The sequence below is a fragment of the Microcaecilia unicolor genome, chromosome 2 (genome assembly GCF_901765095.1).
Source record: "Microcaecilia unicolor chromosome 2, aMicUni1.1, whole genome shotgun sequence".
Lineage (NCBI taxonomy): Eukaryota > Metazoa > Chordata > Amphibia > Gymnophiona > Siphonopidae > Microcaecilia > Microcaecilia unicolor.
Genome location: NC_044032.1, coordinates 90,107,116 through 90,133,618, shown reverse-complemented (window position 1 = coordinate 90,133,618; position 26,503 = coordinate 90,107,116). Strand labels below are relative to the sequence as shown.

Sequence of the window (26,503 nt, the reverse complement as noted above, 5' to 3'; positions counted from 1 at the left end):
ATCTTTTCTTGAGCGCTGACCCCCAAGGTGGACCCTAGCATCAGGTAACTATGATTCAAATTATTCCTTCCAATGTGCATCACCTTTCATTGGTCCACATTAAATTTCATCTGCCATTTGGATGCCCAGTTTTCCAATTTCCTACGGTCTTCCTGCAATATTTCACAGTCCGCACATGTTTTAACAACCTTGAATAGTTTTGTATAATCTGCAAATTTGATCACCTCACTCGTTCCAATTTCCATATCATTTATTTGGCATCAACTCCTTGTGGAGATCAATAAAGTTAAAAATTCTGCTACTTGTGTTGCAATGGCAACTAGACTTGTAGCAATAACACGACAAAAACCATAAGTGAGGCAAAGAAAGTTGTAGAAGAATTACACATTTTTCCTGTGTTTCCAACCAGAATCATAGACAGGTTTTCACAGCAGGGAGAGAAGACCTTTTGTAAAACAGGAATCAGTGTGAGGCTACAGGCCCAATCCATATAGGCTCCATTTAAATTTAAAATGAAATGAAAAATCAGTTTGGGGGTGCAACCGTTCCCCTTGCACCCCACTAGCTACATCTCTGTTGCCAGCCAGAATCCATCGATGATAAAAGCATTAGTTCACTTATGAGGGATGTATGAATCAATAATTAATGAAAAGAATTCAATTTTGAATTTTTCCTTTTATCATCTCATTGGTGTGGCATTACCAAAACTGGAAGACAGATATTTCATGCTTGGAAATATGAGATGTTATGACTGACAAGCCTGAAGCATATATCCTTTCATGAGCTCAGTAAATTAACAATTAACTTATAAACTGCTCTTACTGATTTACAATCTGGAGAATGTGATGTGGATGGAACTGAACCTGGGAAAGAACTTTGCATCTTTTGCTTACTTCCAGCAGAGGGTGTTAATAGTGCAGCCAAGATCTTTCAACCCATAACGCAACAATGATTTTGCTACTGAGAGAAAAACATGTGATTTATACTAAATTGAACCTGCCGATTCCAAATATGAACTCCGAATTTGCCTGACACGTCCAGATTTTAAGTTATACATGCAAAGCCTATTCACTTATAATATTAATGCATTATATATTGGAAATATTCCAACGGACATGCCCGGACGCGCTCAGACATGTCCATTGGCTGATGTCAGCAGTAAGTATATAAGGCAAGATGGATAGCTGCAAATGTGTTAACAATCCAGACAATTTCTGCTACATTTGTGGCAAATACACTGATCAGCGCAAGAATCTGACAAAACGAGTGCGCCTTGCTTACAAGTATTACTTTGACTGTCAAATTGGAGATCAAGATAAAAGCTGGGCACCTCACGTTTGTTGCATTGTGTGTTACTCTGGGCTAATGCAGTGGTTGAATGGTAAAAGGAAAGGAATAGCTTTTGCAGTGCTGATGGTTTGGCGGGAGCAGAAATATCACCATTCAGACTGTTATTTTTGCATGACTAAAATTGCCGGATATTCAAAGAGAAACAAGTCACAAATTGTGTATCCTGATTGAGTCTGCTCTTAAACCAGTACCACACAATGTACAGAATCCAGTGCCTGCCCCTCCTGCAGCAGGAACGGCAATTGAAACTGACGCTTCCGATCCTGATGAAGAAGATGTTGATTGGCATGATATATTTCCTGATCCAGAACAACTGGAGGGTCAGCCGCACTTGCTGAGCCAATCAGATTTAGATGATCTGGTAAGAGATCTGTCATAATATAAAGAAAAGTCATAACTGCTAGCTTCTAGACTTCGGGAATGGAATTTGCTACAAAAAAGCACCACAACTTCACACTTCCGTCATTGACACACCAAGTTAGCTGCATACTATGCAATGGAAAGCGATGTCTATTTCTGTACTGATATACATGGTCTTATGATGGCGTTAGATTGTACACATGTTCCTGATGAATGGAGGCTATTCATAGACTAGCAAAATGAGTTTGAAAGCTGTCTTATTGCACAATGGTAACGAAAAACCATCTGTTCCATTGGCTCATGGGGTTGGAATTAAAAAAACCCACGCTTCTATGGAGTTAATTTTGAAAATTATCAAATACTCTGAACATAAATGGAATATTTGTGCTGACCTGAAAGTGGTTCCAAAACTACAAAACCAAAGATATGACTCCAACAGTACGGGCTAATAGCACCATACAAGTGGACACTATCTTCAATGGTATTATTTTTTGCCAGTATTATTGCTCTTTTAGAATTAAATGTCCACACTCTCCTAATCAAATTGAGTATTTGACAGAGAGCCCTCAGAAACAACCACCACTTTTAAGGCAGTATCATTTGTTTTGGCTCGGTGGCATAGCATATCTTTCATAGGGCTATCTCTAATATATAAGTGTACGTGCTATTACCACAATACAAGAGTGCTCAAAAAATGAAATGTGCTCGTAAATAAAAGTGAACTTATCTTTAGACGTTTTTAGTTCATGCTGTCTTTTTTCTGTATTTTTACTCTTATTTCTTGCTGGAGGGTAACAACTCCAAACATTTCCCAGTCTCAAAAATTAACAGACCACAAGGCTTCCCCTGGTAACGCCCGACGCCGCGGGTTTCAACGATTTCCTCAGGGACTCGGGTTAAACGCCATGCGAAGATTGAGCAAGATACTGTTAACTGAGACACAGTCGCCAAAAGCTTTTCGATGCATCCATTTTGGTCCAGCACTTTCTCAAGAACATCTTCTAAATGCACAGCTTACCTGTGTCTATCATTTCTGACCAGGGTATCCAAGTCAGCTCCAAATTCTAGCGAAGCTTCAATCTCTCCCTTCAGGTGAAACTAGAATTCTCCTCAGGATACCAACCACAGACTAATGATCAAACAGAGAGAACAAATCAGAGTATAAAGGCCTTCCTGCGAGCCTGTGTGCTGGTCCTATAGGGCAACTGGTCTCAGCTGTTACCTTGGGCAGAGTTCTGTCATAATATGAATGCATTCACCAGGGCCTCTCCTTTATGGATTATCTTTGGCCAACACCCCCAGGTATCTATGCCTTTGCCCCTAGCCCCACAAGTCCCTGCAGTTGCAAAGACTATCACTTTGGTTTCTCAGATCTGGAAGACGACCTGGGACCTTCTACTTAAAACGACCCACAGATTCAAGCAGCAGGCCGAAAAAAAAGGTGCCCTGAGCCCCACTTCCAGATAGGGGACCTGGTATGGCTTTCCACACAGAATATATGCCTTAAAACGCCATCAGCCCAGTTTGCCCCTTGAATAATTAGGCCGTACCCAGTGACCTGTCAGACTGGCCCTATCACGTACCAATTAAAACTACCAGTTAACCTCAGCATCCACAACATCTTTCACATGTCCTTACTGAAACAACTGTTCTTGAGGAGAATGACTAAAGCTTCCCCCACCCCACTAGTCGATGTGGACCCAGACAAGCACTACGGAGGTGCAGGGTATTCTGGGCTCACAAAGGTTGGCAGAGAGTGGAGGAGTAGCCTAGTGGTTAGTGCAGTGGACTTTGATCCTGGGGAACTGAGTTCAAGTCCCACTGCAGCTCCTTGTGACTCTGGGCAAGTCACTTAACCCTCCATTGCCCCTGGTACAAAATAAGTACCTGAATATATGTAAATCGCATTGAATGTAGTTGCAAAAACCTCAGAAAGGCGGTATATCAAGTCCCATTTCCCTTTCCCTTTAGAAACCATACTTGACAAATGATTTGGTCCTCTTGATTCAAAATTGGAGGGCGTGCAATCCCAGCTGAAGAGATGAACCAAGACTTTGTGACTTATCAAACCAGTACTGGCGCAGTGGAGGACTCATGTGAAGCTATTGAAGAAAGTGGGGGCGGACCCAGCCAGAATCGACGACGGCGGCAGTGGGGGAGGGGTGGTGGCGGAAAGGGGGGCTCTGGAAATCGGAGGGAGAGGGTCTGCAAATCGGAGGGAGGAAGGCAGGGAGGTGGGATCTGGAACTCGAAGAGAGAGGGAGGGGGGTCTGCAAATCGGAGGGAGGCAGGGAGGTGGGGTCTGGAACTCGGAGAGCGAGAGGGAGGACAAAGTTGAAGACCTGGAAAACAGGTCTCAGAGAAACAATCTATGTCTTGTGGAATTATCCAAGTCTGTTTTGGACAGGAATTCATTGGCTTTTTGGCACTTTGGCTGCTGCAGAAATTAAACCTTCCACAGTGCTACGTGTAAAAGAATGAGTGCACCAGTTAAGCCTTAAACAAGCTTCCTCAGCTACGCCTCAAGTGATCATACTGAAAATACTCAATTTCACCCATGAAATAGCCATATGTGATATGGTGACTGACACGCAAACACTTTTGACCCAGATTGAAGCAGGAGAGGGTGCACTGGCGTCCACCCAGGGCTGATTGCCCATGGAGGGGACTATAATGGACAGCTTTGGTAGAGCTGTTTGATGGGGGGGGGGGGCAACTCCACATATCTTTTGCCTCTTATCGTGAATACAATTGGGAAGCATTACCAGCTTGCTTGTTGGTGCATCTCCTTGGTGACTGCATTTTGATCTGACTCTTTTGGGTAACCGACTGGATGATGGGGCGTGCATTGGAGTGGATCAGATTATTGGCCACATCACCATTATATTTTCAGTTAAGGTCAGCTTATTAGCTGGATGACTTATTAGTTACCCTGATGACTGACAACTTCAGGGAGTGGCCGATGACTTTCTTTATTACTGCTTTGAAGTAGAGGATTTTTTTTCACACTTAACACACCACTGCTAACTGCTGTGAGGCCTCATTGACTACTTTCTTTTGCCAACCTGGATCAGTCTAGTGATCAAAGGGGTAGAGACCTGGACCCCTCTTTTGGGTGATCTGGGGTTTCTGTAGGCCCCAGTGGCACAGGCCTGGCCTTATAGTGAGCATCTGGCAGAATGCACAAGTTCTGATAGGCAATGGATGTTTATGAAGAGGCCAGGTTAATAATGCACTGTGAAATGAACAGGTCAATATGGGCAGTGGACATAATTGCACAGGTCTGAACTTTGCTAACTGAGATTGAATATAGCACAGGCCAGTGTTTCCCCAAGTCCAGTCCTGGAGTACCTCTTGCCATTCAGGTTTTCAGGATATCCACAATGAATATGCATGAACTTGATTTGCTTACACTGCCTCCATTCTATGCAAATCACGAAGGGCCGAAGATATTGCCTATTCAAATTTCTATTGAATGTTTGTGCAAGACTGTGTGGATATACGGGCATATTAGAATGATAGTAGCTTGAAAAGTATATTGTGTATGGTGGGTTTCTGCCACAACAGGACTGGCACCAGATGTGAAGGTTCCTGTTTTGGGAAAGAAGGGGCTAGAGGGATGGGGATTATTCTACCTGGGTGGGGGGAGGCATGGGGGTGGTAAGGTGGGATTGGGGGATGTGGACATAGGGTGTACCACTAATTGGTGGCATGGCCTGTCACTAGGATGCTGGGATAGTTTGAAGACAGGACTTGGATGGAGCTGGTGGCTGGGATGGCTTCCTCTATGGCACCTGTGTAGACTTTTTTATTGGTTGACACAACTCTGTGACTCTGAAAGATGAAAATTGTATGTGGGAGGTATTAACTCTCCAATTAAGAGGTCAAAAATTCTGCAACATCATCATCATAAAATTGACATTGCACTTTATTTTATTTTTATTTTTTTTTAACAAGAAACTCACCTAACACCCCAGAACACACAAAAAAGTTAGAACTTCGTAGGTGGGGGAATGTATCATGGATCATGCACAGAGGAAGAAGTAAGGGGCTGCCATTCTGTTCCGAAAAGGCATAACTGCCCAAGTTCAAACACTTTTCGCTGACCCAGGGGGCCAATATATTCTACTAGTAGAAAAGGCCCGTTTCAGACACAAATGAAACGGGCGCTAGAAAGGTATTCCTCGGAGTGTGTATGTTTGAGAGAGTGTGTGTAAGAGTGACTGTGTGTGAGAGAGAGAAAGAGAGTGAATTTGCAAGTGTGTGTGTGTGACAGAGTGAGTGACACTGTGTGTGAGTGTGTGTCTGTAAGAGAGTGTGTGTGCCTGGGGTCCCTCCCTCCCACCCAGTTCCATTGTCCCCCCTTCCTCAGTGTTCCAGGGTCGTTGTCCCCTCCCTCCCTCCGTGTTCCAGGGTCGTCGTCCCCTCCCCTCTCTCTGTGTTCCAGGGTCGTCATCCCCCCTTCCTCAGTGTTCCAGGGTCGTCCCCTCCCCCTCTCTCTGTGTTCCAGGATCGTCGTCCATGCCTCCCTCCCTCCCTGTTCCAGGGTCGTCCCCTTGTTTTTTTTTTTTTTTTTTTTAGTTTTTATACAGGTGGTGCATTCCCCCCCCATCCTCCCCTCTCGTCCCTCCTCCGAATTCCAGATCCCTGTCCTCCCCCAGTTCCAGACCCCCCTCCCTCCAAACTCCAGACCCCCCTCCCCCCCCAGTTTTTTTTTTGTTACATTTGTACCCCGCGCTTTTCCACTCATGGCAGGCTCAATGCGGCAGGCAATGGAGGGTTAAGTGACTTGCCCAGAGTCACAAGGAGCTGCCTGTGCCTGAAGTGGGAACTGAACTCAGTTCCTCAGGACCAAAGTCCACCACCCTAACCACTAGGCCACTCCTCCACTCCAGACTGCCGTTCCCCTCCAGTTCCAGACCCCCCTCCCTCCATCCGAATTCCAGACTCCCCTCCAAGTTCCAGACCCCTCCTTCCCGCTCTCCGAGTTCCAGACCCCACCTCCCTGCCTCCGATTTGCAGACCCTTCCTCCCTCTCTCTTCAAGTTCCAGACCCCACCTCCCTGCCTTCCTCCCTCCGATTTGCAGACCCTCTCCCTCCGATTTCCAAACCCCCCCCTCAGAGTTCCTGACCCCTGGACCCCCCTGCCGCGACCCTCTCGAGCCCCCTTCCCGCCACCAACCCTCCCTCACCGCCGCCGTCGTCGATTCTGGCTGGGTCCGCCCCGTTTTGTGTTGATTCGCTGCTCCCTGCTCCCTTCTACTGGCCAATCTGATGTCTCTTCTCTTTTGTCTCCTTCCCCTGCTTCTTTCCTATTGGCTACTGATGATTTCTGTTCCCTCTCTCTCCTATTGGCTATGAGTCTCCCCTTTCTCTTCTACTGGCCAATCTGATGTCTCATTTCTTTTGTCTACTCCCTCTGCTCCTTTCCTATTGGCCTCTGATGTTATCTGATCCTTCATTGCTTCTTGTCTGTTGTGTCCGTGGTGGTTTCGGGAGGGCGTTCGGTGAATGCAGCAGGTTCGGGAGGGCGGCAGTCTCATCAGCTGCGAGGTGGGGGTTTTTTTTGTGTGCATGCCAGTTCGTGGGATTCGATCAGCTGTGTGTGTTTTTTTTTTTCTCACCGGGATCACGTTATAATGCGGCCACTGACATCAGTATGATCTAAGGAGCCTAGCAGACCAACTCCGAGGGAGCCACGGTCCCAGGCAAGACAGAACATTGGAGGTGAGAATTATTATACAGGATGTCAGGATCAAGTGGCCCGGCAGTTGGCGTTGTTCTGTAATATCTATGCCCCCAATCAGTATGATAGGAATTTCCATAAAGCAGTGACAAACTTCCTCTTGCAATATAAAATCAACATCTTCATTCTTGGGGGGTAGGAGAGGGACTTTAACACAATCTGGGACCCCTTCCTAGATAGAGCTCATAGCCACACTGCTCACCGTATATATAGTACTAAGGGCCTCATCAATGTGTCAGATTATAGATTTGATTGATGCTTGGAGGACCCTTCACCCAAAGGAGTGGGAATTACAGCCACTTGTCTAGGGTGCACTCCTCTCAGTCTTGCATCAACTCTTAATTTCTCCAGCTTTGTTCAGCTCCTTAATTAAGGTGGAAATAGGGCCATATGTTATATCAGATCATGTGTGGGTATGGCTAGACTGGAATCCGGGGAAGGATAGTGGAGGTAGGGGTTGGTGGGTTTTTTTCATTAGCATTCTATAGGGATTCTTGTTTCCAGGAGAGATTGCTTCACATTTGGAAGGATTATAAATCCCACAATACCGACCATGAAAACAACCCAGTGATCTATTGGGAAGGCAGTTCTCAGGGGGGAGATTATTAGCTATTCCTGCAACACTAAAAAAAAAAAGCTAGGGACCAGGAGATCCTGAGATTAAGCTCACAACTGTGGAAGGCACAACAACGTTTTGGGAACACTCACAGCGTGAGCCACAAACAGCAACTTTTGGTCCTGCAAGCATCTCTTAATGAGTTGCTTCATCAGGAGACCTTAAAATCTCAAGCATATTAAATAAATGCTTTATAGACATGGGAATAAAATGGACAGGCTCTTGTCCAAATTAATATCCAACAAAGGGGCCTACCAAGATCTTGGCCCTAAGGGACTCAACTGGGGCTTGTATTAATACTGATGAGGGCATTAGAGATATTGTCTATTCCTTTAATAAGAGACTGTTAGGCTTATTTTCAAAACAGAAGGGCGCCATCTTTTGACACAAATCAGGAGATGGGCGTCCTTCTCCCAGGGTCGCCCAAATCGGCATAAACGAAAGCCGGTTTTGGGAGTCCCTGACGAGCACTTGGCCGACTTTACTTGGTCCATTTTTTGTTACGACCAAGCCTCAAAAAGGTGCCCGAACTGACCAGATGACCACCGGAGGGAATCGGAGATCACCTCCCCTTACTCCCCCAGTGGTCAACAACTCCCCCCCACCCTAAAAAAAAAAAAACTTTTTAAATATTTTTTGCCAGCCTCTAAGCCAGCCTCAAATGTCATACCCAGCTCCATAACAGCAGTATGCAGGTCCCTGGAGCAGTTTTAGTGGGTGCAGTGCACTTCAGGCAGGCGGACCCAGGCCCATCCCCCCCTACCTGTTACACTTGTGGTGGTAAATGTGAGCCCTTCAAAACCCACCAGAAACCCACTGTACCCACATGTAGGTGCCCCCCTTCACCCCTTAGGGCTATGGTAGTGGTGTACAGTTGTGGGGAGTGAGTTTTGGGGGGCACAGCACACAAGCTAAGAGAGCTATGCACCTCGGAACAATTTCTGAAGTCCACTGCAGTGCCCCCTAGGGTGCCCGGTTGGTGTCCTGGCATGTCAGGGGGGCCAGTGCACTACAAATTCTGGCTCCTCCCACGACCAAACGGCTTGGATTTGGTCGTTTCTGAGATGGGCGTCCTTGGTTTCCATTACGGCCGAAAATCGGGGACAACCATCTCTAAGGTCGACCTAAATTTTGTGATTTGCGCATCCCCGACCGTATTATCGAAACGAAAGATGGACGCCCATCTTGTTTCGATAATACGGGTTTCCCCGCCCCTTCGCTGGGACGTCCTGCGAGGACGTCCTCAGAAAAACTTGGGTGCCCCTTTCGATTATGCCCCCTCTATATGTTGCCTCAATCTGCCTACCTTGAGTCATGAAGATCGGGACTTTTTAAACCTACCGATACATCCTGATGAGGTTGCTTCTACTATTAAACGAAGCCCCTTCATGAAAAGATTCAAGAGCCAATAGTTTTCGAGCCAAATTTTATAAAATGTTATGCGAAGGGGAGACCACATGATGCTGTAGCCAGGAAGATGTGTGTCTACTGTGCTCTGGGGCCCTGCGCTTAAAATTTCTTAGTAATTTGGATTGGAACATTGCGATTCACTCTTCATCTCTAGCTGAGAGCTTAGAGAGGTACATTGGCAGATTTATATTGAGATCGGGAGCCATAATGACAGTAAAATCTGCCCAAAAAGAAAAAGGGAAAATCAAATCGATGGAGGACAAAATTGTGTCCGTGGCACTGGGAGCGGTTTTGCAATTTATGGAGACAGCTCTTTCAGAGTTGCAACATCCAGTGGACCAGGCATTGGGACCAACATTGGAATATTTATCCGGTCAAATACAACATTTGGAGACATTATTATTAGAAACAAACGTACCACAGAATTGAAATCTCGAGTACGGTGCAAAGGCTTCAGACACAGTGTTGACACAGCTACAGGACAATGTACAGGCCCATGAAGTTAAATTAGAAGACCTAGAAAATAGATCCAGAAGGGGCAGTCTGAGATTCTTTGGCATCCCTGAAAATATTCCAGATGTGTAGCTGCTAGAGGTGAAGGAGAACGGGTTAGAAAAAGCGTAACATGTGTCCTGCCCCATTGGAGCATGAACACCGCATTGAACGGAAAACACCTGAAGAGCTGCTTCCCCGCATAGTAATTGTGAAATTTCACAATTATGTTCATAAAGTAGGAATCTTGAAGGAATGCAAGCTCCATAGAGATGATTTAAAGTACGACGATCACCTGGTGCAAATTTTTCAAGACTTTTCTGCTGCATTGGTTGAAAAATGAAAGCAATAGCAACCATTGTGTGTCACGTTAGAAGCTCGCCAAATACGCTTTAAGTTTATCTATTCTGCTGTATTGAAGATTCATTATGAAGGCAAATGTTACACACATTCAACATACGTGGAAGCCAAAGACTTTATAAATACACTAGTAAGAGAAGCCCATTTCAGAGCAAATGAAACAGGCGCTAGCAAGGTTTTCTTCGCCAACACCCCCCTCTCCCTCCCTGGCCAACCCCTTCGTTGCTCTGGCATTGCTCCGCACCCAACGTCATAACGTTTGAAGCGAGGGCGGGGCCCGGAGCGATTGCCCACCCCCCCGCCTCCCTGCCTCCCTCCCTGCCAACCCCTTTGTTGTTGTGTCATTGCTCCGCCCTCGAGGGCGGGGCCCGGAGCGATTTTGGTGGCTTCACCACCACGAACCTTCGAACCTTTTTGAAGGAAGTCAGAGCTTGGCTTCACTGACGTCAGTGTCCTCAGAACGTTGAGGGTGAGTTTTACTATAGTAGATTATGCACCCCTGGCACGTCATCCACAACCTGAAGAAATGAGATTTGGAAAGGTAGAACTTCAGCGTGGAGGACTTGGAGCTTACTAAGTATTACATTATGAGTAAACTAGCTCAATGTTTAGGTTACAGTGAGTGTTTTGCTTGTTCCTAAAGGACATAGTTCTAGAGGCGTAGCGTGCCTCACTATATCTCTATTTGTCAGAATATGGGGTGTGGGTGTATATCGCAGAGGAAAGAGGGAGGGGTAGGGATTGTGAAGAATTTGGGAAGTTTAATATTTCTTTTTTCTTTTTCTGTTTTGCTTGATGTGTTATGCAGCACTCCATATGGTAGTGTCTCACAAATACGAATATGTCTCCATAACCTCTGGGGCAAGGCTGGGCATCCTGGGGGCACTGTTATAATGACTGGGATATGTATTTGGTTAAATACGCTTTCAACTAATGACTACTAAGAAGGGTTTAAGAATTCTCTCGTGGAATGTTTCAGGCATAACCCCACCAGTGAAGCGCACTAAAATCTTGACCCAACGGAATTGTTACCAGGCAGATATTGTATGCCTATAAGAAACTACATTAAATGATGTTAAGCATCAAAAACTTAATAGAGGCTGGGTGGGTCTATTACTCCTCCTCACCAAGGTGTAAAGAAGGAGTGGCGGTGTTCATCAGGACATCACTGTTGTGTGAAGTTATGCCTATATTGCATGATGACTTTGGTAGATGTATTATGCTGCAGATAACACTTCCTGGATGCAAATTCAATTTATTAGCAACTTATGCTCAGAATCAATATGGACATGCATTTTTTAAATGCCTGATTAAAATGGGCCTGCACAACCCTGACATACCCTTGATATTACTAGGAGACTTTAATCAAGTCATGGATGCCCGAGTAAATAGATCAGTTTCAACAGGGGGAGCTACCATGACGATGGACAATGGATTATCATATCTGAGCACCTCTTTAGGTGTGGCAGATGTATGGACAATGTTTCATCCTTCTGAATGAGATTATACACACCTATCCAGGGCACATGATACATTCTCACGTATAGACTACATTTTTGCCTCATACTCCCTGTGTACATGTGTAAACCAGAGATTGGCCTTATAATGATTACGGATCATGCAATGCACTGGGTGGACTTAGATTTGGGACCAACACATGGAGAGCATCCTGCTTGGAGATTTCCGGCAGATCTTTTTGAAGATTCTCACTTTTAGACATTTTTGAGAGATAAATGGGAATCCTATCTGGAGTTTAATAGCTAACATGGGGATAACCTGAGCCTCTTCTAGGAAACATCAAAAGTAGTCCTACAGGGATATGTAATATCATATGTAGTTCACAGAAAGCGTAGACTGGCCCAGGGCATAATTCACATAGAATAGAAGTATACCCAGGCTAACATACATACACGCGATGCCCCCCATTGCAGCTGCTCGTGAAGCACTAGCAGCTACTCAGTCCTAGTATTACATAACTACATAAGTATTGCCATACTGGGAAAGACCAAAGGTCCATCAAGTCCAGCATCCTGTTTCCAACAATGGCCAATCCAGATCACAAATACCTGTCAAGATCCATGCTTATTCCAGAAATAGTGGATTCTCCTCAAGTCCATTTAATAATGATCTATGGACTTTTCCTTTAGGAAGCCGTCCAAACCTTTTTTAAACTCTGCTAAGCTAACCGCCTTTACCACATTCTCTGGCAACAAATTCCAGAGTTTAATTACACGTTGCGTGAAGAAAACGTTTCTCAGATTCATTTTAAATTTACTACATTGTAGCTTCATCGCATGCCCCCTAGTCCTAGAATTTTTGAAAAGCGTAAGCAGACGCTTCATATCTACCCGTTCAACTCCACTCATTAGTTTATAGACCTCTATCATATCTCCCCTCAGCCGCCTTTTCTCCAAGCTGAAAAGCCCTAGCCACTTTAGCCTTTCCTCATAGGGAAGTCGTCCCATCCCCTTTATCATTTTCGTCGCCTTTCTCTGTACCTTTTCTAATTCCACTATATCTTTTTTGAGATGCGGAGACCAGAACTAAACACAATATACATAGTAACATAGTAGATGACGGCAGAAAAAGACCTGCACGGTCCATCCAGTCTGCCCAAGATAAACTCATGTGTATACCTTACCTTGATTTGTACCTGTCTTTCTCAGGGCACAGACCGTATAAGTCTGCCCAGCAGTTTTTCCTGCCTCCCAACCACCTGTCCCGCCTTCCATCACCGGCTCTGGCACAGACCGTATAAGTCTGCCTTCCCCTATCCTCGCCTCCCAACCACCAACCCCTCTTCCCCCCCACCTGCTCTGCCACCCAATTGTAGCTAAGCTTCTGAGGATCCATTCCTTCTGCACAGGATTCCTTTATGCACATCCCACGCATGTTTGAATTCCGTTACTGTTTTCATCGCCACCACCTCCCGTGGGAGGGCATTCCAAGCATCCACCACCTTTTCCGTGAAAAAATACTTCCTGACATCTTTCCTGAGTCTGCCCCCCTTCAATCTCATTTCATGTCCTCTCGTTCTACCGCCTTCCCATCTCCGGAAAAGATTCGTTTGCGGATTAATACCTTTCAAATATTTGAATGTCTGTATCATATCACCCCTGTTCCTCCTTTCCTCCAGGGTATACATGTTCAGGTCAGCAAGTCTCTCTTCATACGTTCTGGAACGCAAATCCCATACCATCCTCGTAACTTTTCTTTGCACCGCTTCCATTTTTTTGACATCCTTCGCAAGGTACGGCCTCCAAAACTGAACACAGTACTCCAGGTGGGGCCTCACCAACGTCTTATACAGGGGCATTAAAACCTCCCTTCTTCTGCTGGTCACACCTCTCCCTATACAGCCTAGCAATCTTCTAGCTACGGCCACCGCCTTGTCACACTGTTTCGTCGCCTTCAGGTCCTCGAATACTATCACCCCAAGATCCCTCTCCCCGTCAGTGCCAATCAGACTCTCCCCGCCTAACACATACATCTCCCTTGGATTTCTACTCCCTAAGTGCATCACTTTGCATTTCTTTGCATTGAATTTTAATTGCCAAACGTTAGACCATTCTTCTAGCTTCTTCAGATCTTTTGTCATGTTTTCCAGTCCCTCCGGGGTGTCCACTCTGTTGCAAATCTTGGTGTCATCCGCAAAAAGGCAAACTTTACCTCGTAACCCTTCGGCAATGTCACTCACAAATATATTGAACAGAATCGGCCCCAGCACCGATCCCTGAGGCACTCCACTACTCACCTTTCCCTCCTCCGAGCAAACTCCATTCACCACCACCCTCTGGCGTCTGCCCGTCAACCAGTTCCTAATCCAGTTCACCACTTCGGGTCCTATCTTCAGCCCATCTAGTTTATTTAAGAGCCTCCTGTGGGGAACCGTGTCGAAAGCTTTGCTGAAATCTAAATAGATTACGTCCATAGCACGTCCTTGATTTAATTCTCCCGTCACCCAGTCAAAGAATTCAATGAGATTCGTTTGGCACGATTTCCCTTTGGTGAAACCATGTTGTCTCGGATCTTGCAACTTATTTGCTTCCAGGATATTCGAGGTGCGGTCGCACCATGGAGCGATAAAAAGGCATTATAACATCCTCATTTTTGTTTTCCATTCCTTTCCTAATAATACCTAACATTCTATTTGCTTTCTTAGCCGCAGCAGCACACTGCGCAGAAGGTTTCACGTATCATCAACGACAACTCCTAGATCCCTTTCTTGGTCTGTGACTCCTAACATGGAACCTTGCATGACGTAGCTATAATTCGGGTTTCTCTTTCCCCACATGCATGACTTTGCACTTGCTCACATTAAACGTCATCTGCCATTTAGACGCCCAGTCTCCCAGTCTCGTAAGGTCCTCTTGTAATTTTTCACAATCCTCCCGTGATTTAATGACTTAGAATAACTTTGTGTCATCAGCAAATTTAATTACCTCACTAGTTGCTCCCATCTCTAGGTCATTTATAAATATGTCTTAATGCTCTCATACATGAACGTACAAAAAAAATGTTCTTTTATAGAAAATTTCACTACTACAGATGATACGGGAATAGAACAAGCAAACTCTTAGCTCACCTTACCAAACGATGGATGGGCTCTAGATACATTTCGGGGATCGAAGATCATATTGGATGACATGTCATGAAACTCGAGAAATAAGAAAGATATTGCACAAACATTTTTCCTCTTTTTATACTGGCTGCCCCCTCTCCCCCCTTCTTTATTCCTTTTATATTTGGAGCCATTCCTGTGTACAATACAGCAAGAAGATGAAACAGCAAGTGTCAGAATAGGCACATAGGAGGTGAGAGTATTGGCATTTGCTTATTACATACTCTTAGTGTTAACAAGTCCATAAACCTCCTTGCAGAGACTGCTCAGCTTGGTAGATGAATATTGACTTTATTCAAATTTCACATTGAACCCACAGAAATCTGTAGCTTTCCCAATATAAGACTCTGTTCATACATCCAGGGAAGCAATATTTCCACTCACATAGGCAGAACGAGAAATGTAAGTATTTAGGGATTTATATACCCCAGGATGTGTCCTCCGTAATTACTCGTAATATTGTGTCTCTTAAGCACATTACCACACAAAAACTGTGAGAGCAGCAAACTTACCCGTTATCACTCATAGGGAAAATAGCTTTATATAATATGGTACTTTTCCCACATTGGTTATACATTTGTCAAATGCTCCCTATAGTATTCAATGTTTGTCAAGATAAGCGATTAGCTAGATTATTGAATTTGTATCTATGGAATGGAAAGAGAGCTAGACTAGCATTACCATGTGCATATTTACCTAAAGAAAAAGGACGGTTAGAGCTGCTCTCTGTTCGTCTTTTTTCTTTGGCCTGCAGAATGCGGCACATAAACGACTGGTTCAGAGGAGTTTCTCATTTTTCGTTTACCCCTGTGGAAACCTCTTTGATGCACCCATTTCATTTTAGTTATGTGCTGCATTCCCGATGTGGTACATTGGGATCACATTGGCAAAATTATTTTATTTATGGCCAAGTGCTTGCGACATTGCAGTGGGTTCGTAAGACGCTTTGGTTACCAATTGAGGTATCCTCCTTACTGCCTATACAAGGCAATGCTACTTTTTACCAGGTATGTCTATGGCTCGCTTTCAGCAATGGAGAACTAGGGGTCTTGTATTTCTATTTCAAATTGTGAATGATGAGGGCCGCCTGCGCCCCTACCCCAGTTTGTGTTTAGAATTTGAACTGGTCCTAGAGATATATTTTCTTATATACAACTGCAACACTATATACCAACTATTCCTAACTCATACTTACCAATGAGGCACATGAATTATTATTGGAAACATACAGCTTGGAGACCTTTGAGATGCCACCATAAAATGATTTTAGAACTTCTCCCAGATTATGATTTGGCTCCCACAGCACAGCATTGGTCGACTGACTTGAATACTATAATATTACCAATGCAATTGCTGACAAGCCTTCGGGCATACAAAGCTACAATTAAAAACAAAATCCATTGGGAAATGCAATATAAAATTGTGATGCAACCTTACACCTCCCCCTCCACAGCATATAAAGCTCACTTTAGCAATACTGATAGATGTGCCAAATGTCATCAGAGAGGAGCAACTTTAGATCATTTGTTTTGGCATTGTTCTCTAATTCAGGCCTAATAGACAAATATATGTTTCTGCGTTACAGAAAGCATGATGGCATCCGTAACCACCACCAGCCACTGCAGAGATACCAATGGCATCCCCTGCTGGAGGCTAGAGTGGCACAGCCACCAGCTCATGCTGCGCCTCGCCAGTGGAAAGCCACGGCAGGTGACTCCTGAGAAACAGGAGACCATCTGTCCAAAAGAGCCTTCTGCAGAGCAATCATGCGAGCCCTCGCCCATGGTACTTCCTCCAGGATGGCCGACATGGAGCCCAACACTTGGACATAGTTCCAGACATGTGGACACAACATGCTCAGCAGGCCTGAGCCTGCAATTTGAGTCATCTGTCCTCCGGCAGAAACACGCACCCCTGCACCGTGTTGAACCTGACCCCCAGATATTCCAACATCTGGGAGGGGATCAGGTGACTCTTTGGGAAGCTGATCACCCAGCCTACTGCCTGCAAGAGCTTGATGACTGTGGGTGGCCCAACTACTCTCCTGTTCCAAATCTCCCCGGATTAGCCAGTCGTCAAGGTAAGGATGCACACCCTGATCCCTTCCTTCCTCAGAAATGTAGCCACTGCTACCATCACTTTGGAAAACGTATGAGGAACCATGGCCAAGTCAAAATGGCAAGGCCCTGAACTGGAAATGATTTCTTAGTATCATGAACCACAGAAACCGCCAATGCGGAGACCAAATAGGAATGTGCAGATAAACCTCTCTGAGGTACAGCTGCCACCACAGACCTCACAGTTTCCATGCAGAAATGGCAAACCCGCAGGAACTCGTTCACCTTCTGCAGGTCGAGTACCGGCCTGAAGGACCCCCCTTTCCAAGGTACCACAAAGTAAATTGAGTACCTGCCTGCGCGTAACTTGGTTTAAGGCACGGAATTCACCGCGCCCATCTGTAGCAACGACTGCAGAGTTTTGGTTACAGTCACCCGTTTGGCGGTTGAGGCGCACCAAGATTCCAAAAAGGACTCTCCTACAGGAAAGGAAAGCTCCAGCCTGTACTAACTCTGACCAGCTTGAGGACCCACTGATCCAAAGTAATCTTGGCCCACTCTTCGAAGAAAAGGATCAACTGACCCTTATCTGTGGAACCAAAGAGTGGACCGGCGACCCATCAATGATTGGAACATCCCGGAGCTCCCTGCCTGGTTGCCGCTCCTGAAGGCCATTTCTCAGAACAAAAGGACAAATGGTTTTGAAACCTAGGATGCTGAAAAGTGGCCAAAGATCAACCAGGCCGATACTGCCGAGCCTCGTGTAGCTTGCCCTGCCAGAGGATTTGGACTTATCCTCCGGCAGATGCTAAGATTTGGAATTTCCTAAATCCTTCACAATCTTCTCCAGGTCCTCACCTAACAGTAACTTCCCAAGAAAGGGCAAGTTAGAGAGATGCTGCTTGGATGCCATGTCTGCCAACCAATGGTGGAGCCACAGCAGGTATCTGGAAGTTACTGTCACATCCGTCGCTCCCTCCGGCTGCTCCTCTGCGGGAAGCAAGAGCCGGTGTCCATTGCAGCGAGGGCCGGCCTTCTTGAGGCCGCAGCGGAGAGCCGGGGCTCGCCGCGGCAATGGCCGCCCTGTCTGGGGCCGAGCCCGTGGGCCGGCGATCGCGGCTTCCGGGCTCTCGGTCGCCGGCTATGGGGTCCGTGCTTGCGCCAGCGGGGAGGATGGCGCCGAGACGCGATGGCCGGCGTCTTCTCCACGTGGGCGCGGGAATCCGAAGCTCCGCCTCAAAAGGAGCCAGATTGGGAGACCGGTGCTGTAGCCCCACCTGGGAGGCCGGACGGAACCAACCAGAGGGATTTCTTCAGCAGCCGGGTTCCGATTGGCCGGCCATGTCGGCTGGGGCTGGGCGGTTGAATGCTGACAGTATTTAAGGAGCAGGGCTGAAACAGGACATTGCTTCAGGTTCTGTTTCCCAAGGCCAGTCTTTGTGTGTTCTTGTTTTCAGTACGTTCCCTTGCTCTCCTGGTTTGACCTTTGGACTGTTTTTGGACGACTCTGATAGCCGCCTGCCCTGACCTGTGACCTGTTATTGGACTTCTCTGTTTTCCACCTGCCCTCCTCGCTCCCAGTTGCGGGACTGGGTCAGTTCGTCAACCCCGCAGTTCCGGAAGTCCCGTTGGCCGCCTGCAGCTGGGGGCCTTGCGGGACCTAAGGGCTCACCTTTTTCCTAGACAAGACAGTTGGTGAGGGTGTCCGCTAAGCAGATGGTATTGGTGGTAAGACAGTTACCACCAATACCATCTGCTTAGCGGACACCCTCACCAAGTCATAGAGCGCATCTGCCAGATAGGCCAGGCCAGATTCCATTCTGGGGGCAGAGAGAAGCAAAGAAGACCCAGACTCTTGATCCTGCTGAAGCACCTGCTGGATCGAGGAAAGACACACTCTGGCCGCATACAAACTGCAAATGGACGCCTGCAATGCCAACACCGAAACCTCAAAAGAGTGCTTCAATGATACCTCAAGACAATGGATCCTGCATAACTTTCAATGCTACCCCTCCCTCAACAGGAAGGATGGTCTTCTTGGTAACGGCCGTCACCAAGGCATCCACTCTTGGAAGAGAAAAATTGTCCAGATGGGAGGCTCCAGTAGGATAAAGACAGGACATCGCCCTAGCAACTTTAAGGCCGCCATCCAGCTCAGCCCACTGGGCAGAAATGAGTTCTTCAATAGACTCATGGACTGGAAAGGCCTTAGCAGGCTCACCTCAGCAGCCGATGAAACATCCAGATCCATAATATTCAGCATCTCGGTGTCAGAAATCAGGGATGAGAGCTCATCCCGATGAAAACTCCGAACGGCAGTAGGATCATCCTGTTCAGGTTGAAGGAGCCAGCTGTCATCCACAATCTCTAACCGCGAGGGTCTAGAAGACTCCCCTGTGCCTGTTACAAGCGAGAGAGGGAGGGAGTGGGGCCCCACGTAGACCGCATCAGACATAGTGGCTAAACATCTGAACTTAAGTGCAGGGTCCTCTACCGGGGGGGAGGGGGGCAATGCCCTGAAGTCCTCATCTGCAGAGCTGCCCCGGTTCCCATCAACGAGACCTGGCTGTGGCAGAGCAGTGAGAATGCGAGAAGCCCCACTTCATCATATACGCCCTATGCATAATCAAAATAAACTCTGGGGAGAAAAAAATCCCTTGTGGAGCCTGCTGCCGCCTCTAACCCCCCAACTGCCGCCAAAGAAGCCTCTGAGCCACTAGCACCCGCACCCAGCATTCCCGACATGCATTTGAGATCCTCCAACTCCAGCGGCAGCAAATCAGCCTCACACGCAGCTGAAGAAATGGCGCGCTCCCAAGTCCTGCGCATGGGAAAAACCTGCGTCTGAAGGCACTGTTGACAGCTCCACTCCCTGGCTGTCCAGACAGATTTTTTTTTTTTTAATGCCGCAAAAGCTGCTTTAAACAGTGTTGTGAGGAAGTGCAGGCAGCACTCCAGAAACCCTGTGCCAGGCCACTGGGAGAGTGGGGAAAGCAGGATAAGGCAGGTAACCAGAGCCCAGATATGCCCTCAAAGCTGGCACCTTCAGCCACACACACACCTTGACTCAACTGGCCCAAGCCCAGGAGCCCCCACTAAACAGAATCTAGGAGCTGGAGGGAATCCGTCCACCACCCGCTGGAGACAGAGATATACTGAAGGACTGAGGAGATGGACGTCCAGAGTCCCTGTCTTCAGTTCAGTGTTTCTCTATCTCCACCTGCTGGTAGGCAGATACAACCCAACAGTTCCTGGATTCATCTGCTGCAGAGGATAAGGATGCATACATCTTTAGTAAATAGGTACCATTCTATACTGTAATGTGCTAGTGCCTCTCTTTAAATCTAGACCTTAAATTTATTATCATCATATTCGATAATTATTGGCTTAGTTTATGTTTTGCTGAATGATCATTGCTGCTGCTGCTTACAAAAAAAAAAAAAAAAAGATGCTGCTCAAAAGTTTGTTTCATCTATATTTCCTTTACTATACTGTGAAAGGTTTGTGGTTTTCACACGTAAATACAGAAATATCTTGATAAGAAGAGGTTGTTGACAGTTGTTTCTGTGGTTTCTAAGTAACAAATTCAAGCATCTCTAAAAATTTAAGCACATTAAAAAAAAAAAGTTTAGAATTGTGCCCAAGTAAAACTTGGTTCAGCTATTAAACTTTAAAGAACAAAGTTGAATTTTTCAATTTCGTACGCTGCATCCTGGAGGTTTAAAGAAGAAAATTAATAATAAAATATTCTTATAAAAAATACAAAAACAGGGTGATCTTATGAAGACTTGCACCACAACCATTTCTTTGAAAAACAAAGAACAAAATTGTTCATATGGTATGTGCTGCAGTTAGATCTGATGATCCCCTTGAATCCAAATAAAATGTCTATCTCATTGCAGCCATGAGAAAATTTTGACTAAGTTTTGATGTTTGAGACATTAAGAAGAATTATATAGTATTGATGGTCCCCACACTTGCTTTTTTTGGTGGGCTTCAATTTGATTACAAGTAAAACTTGGGAATCCTCTTTGTTCTGGCTCAAAGACATGTCAAAAACATTAGTCCAAGCAAAATTAGAAATGGTTCAGATTTTGCCAAGGAAATCAGAATTTTTCAAAAAGATTTTAGCAAAACTTGCACTGCTTGTTTTGTTTTGTTTTGTTTTGTTTTTTGCAGCCATTAAGGATTCACCAGTTTTCCATAGTTCCTTATTGGTCCTGTTCCACAAGTGGGTGTGGGTGTTTGAAGTAGTGTAAATACAGTTTCTAGGAGAAAGGTGTGGATAATGTGTGTGTGACCTTGAGATGTATATGTATGTATGAGAAGGTGATAGAGGGTATGCACATGTTTGTGGGAGGCATGCAAGGGTGTGGGTAGGGGTTGTTGGTTTGTATGATTGAGGATGGCTACAAAGATGTAGATTTGTGGGGGTTGTAGGTCCATACGAGACTGGATGTGATGATATTGAAGTATGTAAGATATGTGTGGGAGTATGGTGGCTATAACCGTGTCATTTATTTCTTATTTTTAGCCTGCATATTAATTAGGCAGGATTCACTAAAACATGCATAGTTCAATAATACAACACAGCTGGTTTGAGGTTTGTGTGTATGTGGTGTGTGGTATATGAATGCGGTTGTGAGAGTGTGGGGGTAGAAAGAGTCAAGTAGATGGAGATATGTGAGAGGTATGTGTGATGCATTAGGAACAGTACTGGTATGTGTGCAGATGGAAGGTGACTGGAGGTATATGGGGTGTGAGTAGATGTGGATGTAGGCATATACATATATGCATGAGAGACCTAGGGAGGTGTGGAAGAAACGTGTGGATCTGTGGGGGAGTTGTGAAAAGAAAGCTCTATGACTAAGTGGTATGGCATAGGGAAGATGAATATGTATAGCTTGTGTGGGGGTGCAAGGGAGTATGGAAGTAGGGATGCAACATGATGAGATGGCCTGCGTAAGGGGTTGAGAGTGTACTTGTAATTTGGAAAATAGGGGGGGGGGGGGGGGGATTTGGCTTTGAAAGAGCTTTTTGGTGCTATCCATCACCAGAAGTTTCAGCTTTTTTCCCTTGAGCCAAAGTGCAGGTACAGGAGGGAATGAGGATGACTTTTGAAATGCAGTAGTGGTTAAACTTCCACAGCTCTAATTATCTGCAGAAAGCTTTATAAATTTTTTTTGGTGGGGGAAGGTCAGTTCCCCTACCAATACTGGCTTTCAAATTAATCCAAAAAATATCCATTTGCATCCTGCCTGCTATATTCCATAAATTTCCATCCAAATTTTGGATAGTTTTGGGGCCTACGGATGGATGGAGTGTGATAGGTATGATTATCTCCCAGTTGGTGACATGACATATATGTGTGTGCTCGATGCAAAGAGCTCCTGTCTCTCAGAGAACTAGAGTATCAGACTTCGAGGAACTGAGGAAGACAGAGAGGTACATAGAGGCGGCCTACAGGGATGTTGTAGAGAAGTCCCACCTCCAATCTGGCAGCCCCTGTGCTACCTTGGAGGAGGGGGAACTTCTAAAAAGAGATCATCACCCTGGTGACGCTGGAAGTAATCCTGTAGACAGGACCAGCACACCAGGGAATGCAACGAGGATGTGTCTCCAGAGGCTAGTGCCCAGGTGGGAAGGGTTAGGATTGCTGTTGTAGTTGGTGATTCGATTATTAGGCATGTAGATAGCTGGGTGGCTGGTTGACGTGAACATCACCTGGTCACTTGACTGTCTGGTGCGAAGGTGGCGGACCTCACAAGTCACCTAGATAGGATTTTAGATAGTGCTGGGGAGCAGCCGGCTGTCTTGGTACATGTGGGTACTAATGACATAGGAAAATGTGGGAGAGAGGTTCTGGAAGCCAAATTTAGGCTCTTAGGTAGAAAGCTCAAATCCAGAACCTCTAGGGTAGCATTTTCTGAAGTGCTACCCGTTCCATGCGCAAGGCCCAAGAGACAGGCAGAGCTCCGGAGTCTCAATGCGTGGATGAGTCAATGGTGCAGGGAAGAGGGTTTTACATTTGTTAGGAACTGGGCAACATTCTGAGGAAGAGCGAGAATATTCCAAAAGGATGGGCTCCACCTTAACTAGGCTGGGACCAGGCTGCTGGCACCAACATTTAAAAAGGAGATAGAGCAGCTTTTATACTAGAGACTGCGGGAAGGCCGACAATCGCTCAAAAGCACATGGTTCAGAATCTTTTAAAGATATCACCAAAACAGGGAAGATAGGGTATCCTGATAGTGAGGTTCCAAAATAGACCATAGTAGATCAGGTGTCCTTAAATAAAAATCAGACAAAATATTGCAAATTAATACTGTCAAGTACTGAGCATGATGTAAATAGGAACAACAAACACAGTTTGAAATGTCTATATACAAATGCCAGAAGCCTAAGAAATAAGATGGGAGAGTTAGAATATATTGCACTAAATGAAAAATTAGATATAATAGGCAGCTCTGAGACCTGGTGGAAGGAGGATAACCAGTGGGACACTGTCATACCGGGGTACAAATTATATTATAGTGATAGGATGAATCGAATTGGTGGAGGGGTAGCATTGTATGTTAAGGAGGGCCTTGAATCAAATAGATTGAAAATTCTGCAGGAAACAAAACACATCTTGGAATCCCTATGGATTGGCATTCCATGTGTAAAGGGGAAAAGGATAGTGATAGGAGTGTACTACCGTCTGACTGGCCAGGATGAACAGACAGATGTAGAAATGTTATCGGAAATTAGGGAGGCTAACAAACTGGGCAACACGATAATAATGGGTGATTTCCATTACCCCGATATTGACTGGGTAAATGTAACATCAGGGTCTTCCTACTTTCTTATCTATCCATATATTACATCTTTGCTTTACCCTTCACTATCAATTATAATGTTCTATTATGTATTGTGTTGACATTGTAAGTAGTATACTACGCCATACTTTGTATTATTTGAATTATTTTTACTGCTGTAATTGCCTATTGCTCATGTTTGATCTATTCTTACTGGTCACTGCTGTTTTGAGGTTTAACCAATTATGGATGAATAAATTTGATTGACATCATTACTTTTAGCTTTTTGCCTTTTACACATAGCCTTGAACATTTGAGCTTTTGGTGACTTCCACCTGTGGTAAAGTAGCATCGGTTAGTGGTAAAACAACATCTTAACAGTAGCTCACATGTATAACTATACCCTTTAATTCCCTGTTCTAATGTTTACATCCATTTAAAAAAAATCTGATAATACATCTAGAATCCATAAAATATTAAGGTGGGCTACAATAATGCCCTTTCCACGGGAGGTGGTAGAGATGAAAACGGTAACGGAATTCAAATATGTGTGCGATAAACACAAAGGAATCCTGTATAGAAGGCATGGAACCAAACAAGCTTAACAGTGATTAGATGACAACACCAATAATTGGAAAGCAAAGCTTCTACAATATGAGCCCTGATCGTGGCCAAACAGATTCAGTTTCCATAACTGGAGAACAACGGCAGTGCCAGGCAGACTTCTACAGTCTGTGCCCTGAAAATGGCATTATATGTATCATATGAATATGTATCATTATATGTATCATATGAATTTATCTTGTTAGGCAGACTGGATGGACAATACAGGTCTTTATCCGTCGTCATCAACTATGTTACTATGTAATAGCAACAACAATAAGAAGAATCTCAGACTGCTTGAAAGCCACATATAAAATGCAAATTCACATTCACTTCTTAGAAACTACTGTTTTGATGCTAGCCCACTGGACTTTTGCCCTCTACTGTTAAATGATCCTGATGCCAAATAATCCACACGTCATCAAATTTGTACTGGTGTTTAAAAACACCAACAGCTTACCATTTTCCCTCCTCGTTTTCATACTGTTGAACAGTATATCCAAACATGTCATCCACTGAGCCACTAAAGGTCATCGCATTTTTCACATCAACGTTGAATGATGTAGCAATCTGCAGGAAAACTTTAAGCAAAATACAATATGGTTAAATGACAGATACATATGATGAACACAGATTTAAGCATATACATAGCCCCATAATGAACGCTTTAATAAAACCATTGCAAACTTTAGAAAAAAATGTTAGAATTCAAAATAAATCAGAGAAATATTCATAGCGGATTCAAATAAAGCTCTGGTGAGAAGTCTATTTTATATTTACCATTCTATACATTTAGAAATAATTTTAGGACATACAATTTATGACAGCAAAATTGTACTGAAAAATCCTAATATCAATGTAGATCAGTGTTTAAAAGATGTGACCATCTCTGAGAAAAGATGATTAAAGTCACCAGAAACAAACAAACAAAAAAAGATGTTTTAATGAATTTAGTTAAAGCAAACAATTTGTAATACAACAGTTCAAACCCCATCTTTTTAGGTGAAAAAATAAGTTATGTTTGAACTTCTGTAACTTTTGCAGACTGCTTATGGACCGATGACATGAAAAAAATTGGTTATTCTCAACATTCTGGATACGCTACTTTAGTCACCTTTAGTCAGAAATTACCATCAAAATCTTAAACTGCATTCAAAGCATTAGCAGTTAGTATGGAATAGAATAAAAAAAATATTATTCAGATTCTAGCCACTGCTGCTAGCCAGGAATCTTAGCCCTTAGCGTGGCTTATAATAAAACATTTTTACCCCTCCAAAACAAAAAAAAGAAAGTGCCTTGTAAAACTCTTCACACCCTTGTAGATATATATGTATATATATATCTATATATAGATATATAGATAGATATATAGATATATATATATATATATATATGTGTTTTTGTTTTGTTTTTTACATTCTGCTGCTTAAAACATGCAATTTATAATGCTTTTAGAAGCTTGGTTCACTGAATAAGAAATTAAAAAAAAGTCATGATTGCATAAGTATTCATGCCCCTTGACTGAATACTTGGTGGAAGCCCCATTTGCAGTAGTAATAGTTAGAGTTCTTCAGGATAAGTGTCTATCAACCATGCACAACAGGATGATGCACAATAGCTCAAGCCCTTTCAAGTAAGCTGGGGATCACTTGTGAACTGCTGTCTTCAATCCTTTCCATAGATTTTCTAGTGAATTCAGGACTGTGCTTTGGCTGGACCACTTGAGGACATTCACTTTCTTCTTGGTAAGGGTGCGCAGGCCAAACCTTTGGGGTCCTTTTACTAAGCATGTCTATTATCATTACAGCTGACTTTGGTTCAGGATCCAAAACGAGAAAAAATCTTACAGGCCCATGACTCTAACCTGAACTAAGTGTGACTGCAGAACCCATGATCTGTTGTGACATTCATGCAGCAGAAAGAGGAACGGGCGTAGGTGGAAAAACAGAGTAACATCGTTTAGCAACATGGTGGTCACAGATGTTTTGGTAAAAAATAGAACAAGATAACTCCTCAGGAAGATGACATACAAGCTCATTTTCAAAGCACTTAGCCTCCCAAAGTTCCATAGAAACCTATGGAACTTAGCC

At 44.6% G+C, this 26,503-nt stretch overlaps 1 protein-coding gene across 1 annotated transcript in view; it reads right to left on the bottom strand.

The window, feature by feature from the left end:
• Positions 1–26,503, bottom strand: part of ITGA1 (integrin subunit alpha 1) — a 409,880-nt gene that overhangs the window by 309,195 nt on the left and 74,182 nt on the right. The window contains 1 exon segment of the mRNA XM_030193116.1: positions 24,874–24,994. Coding sequence (XP_030048976.1) covers positions 24,874–24,994 — 121 coding nt within the window.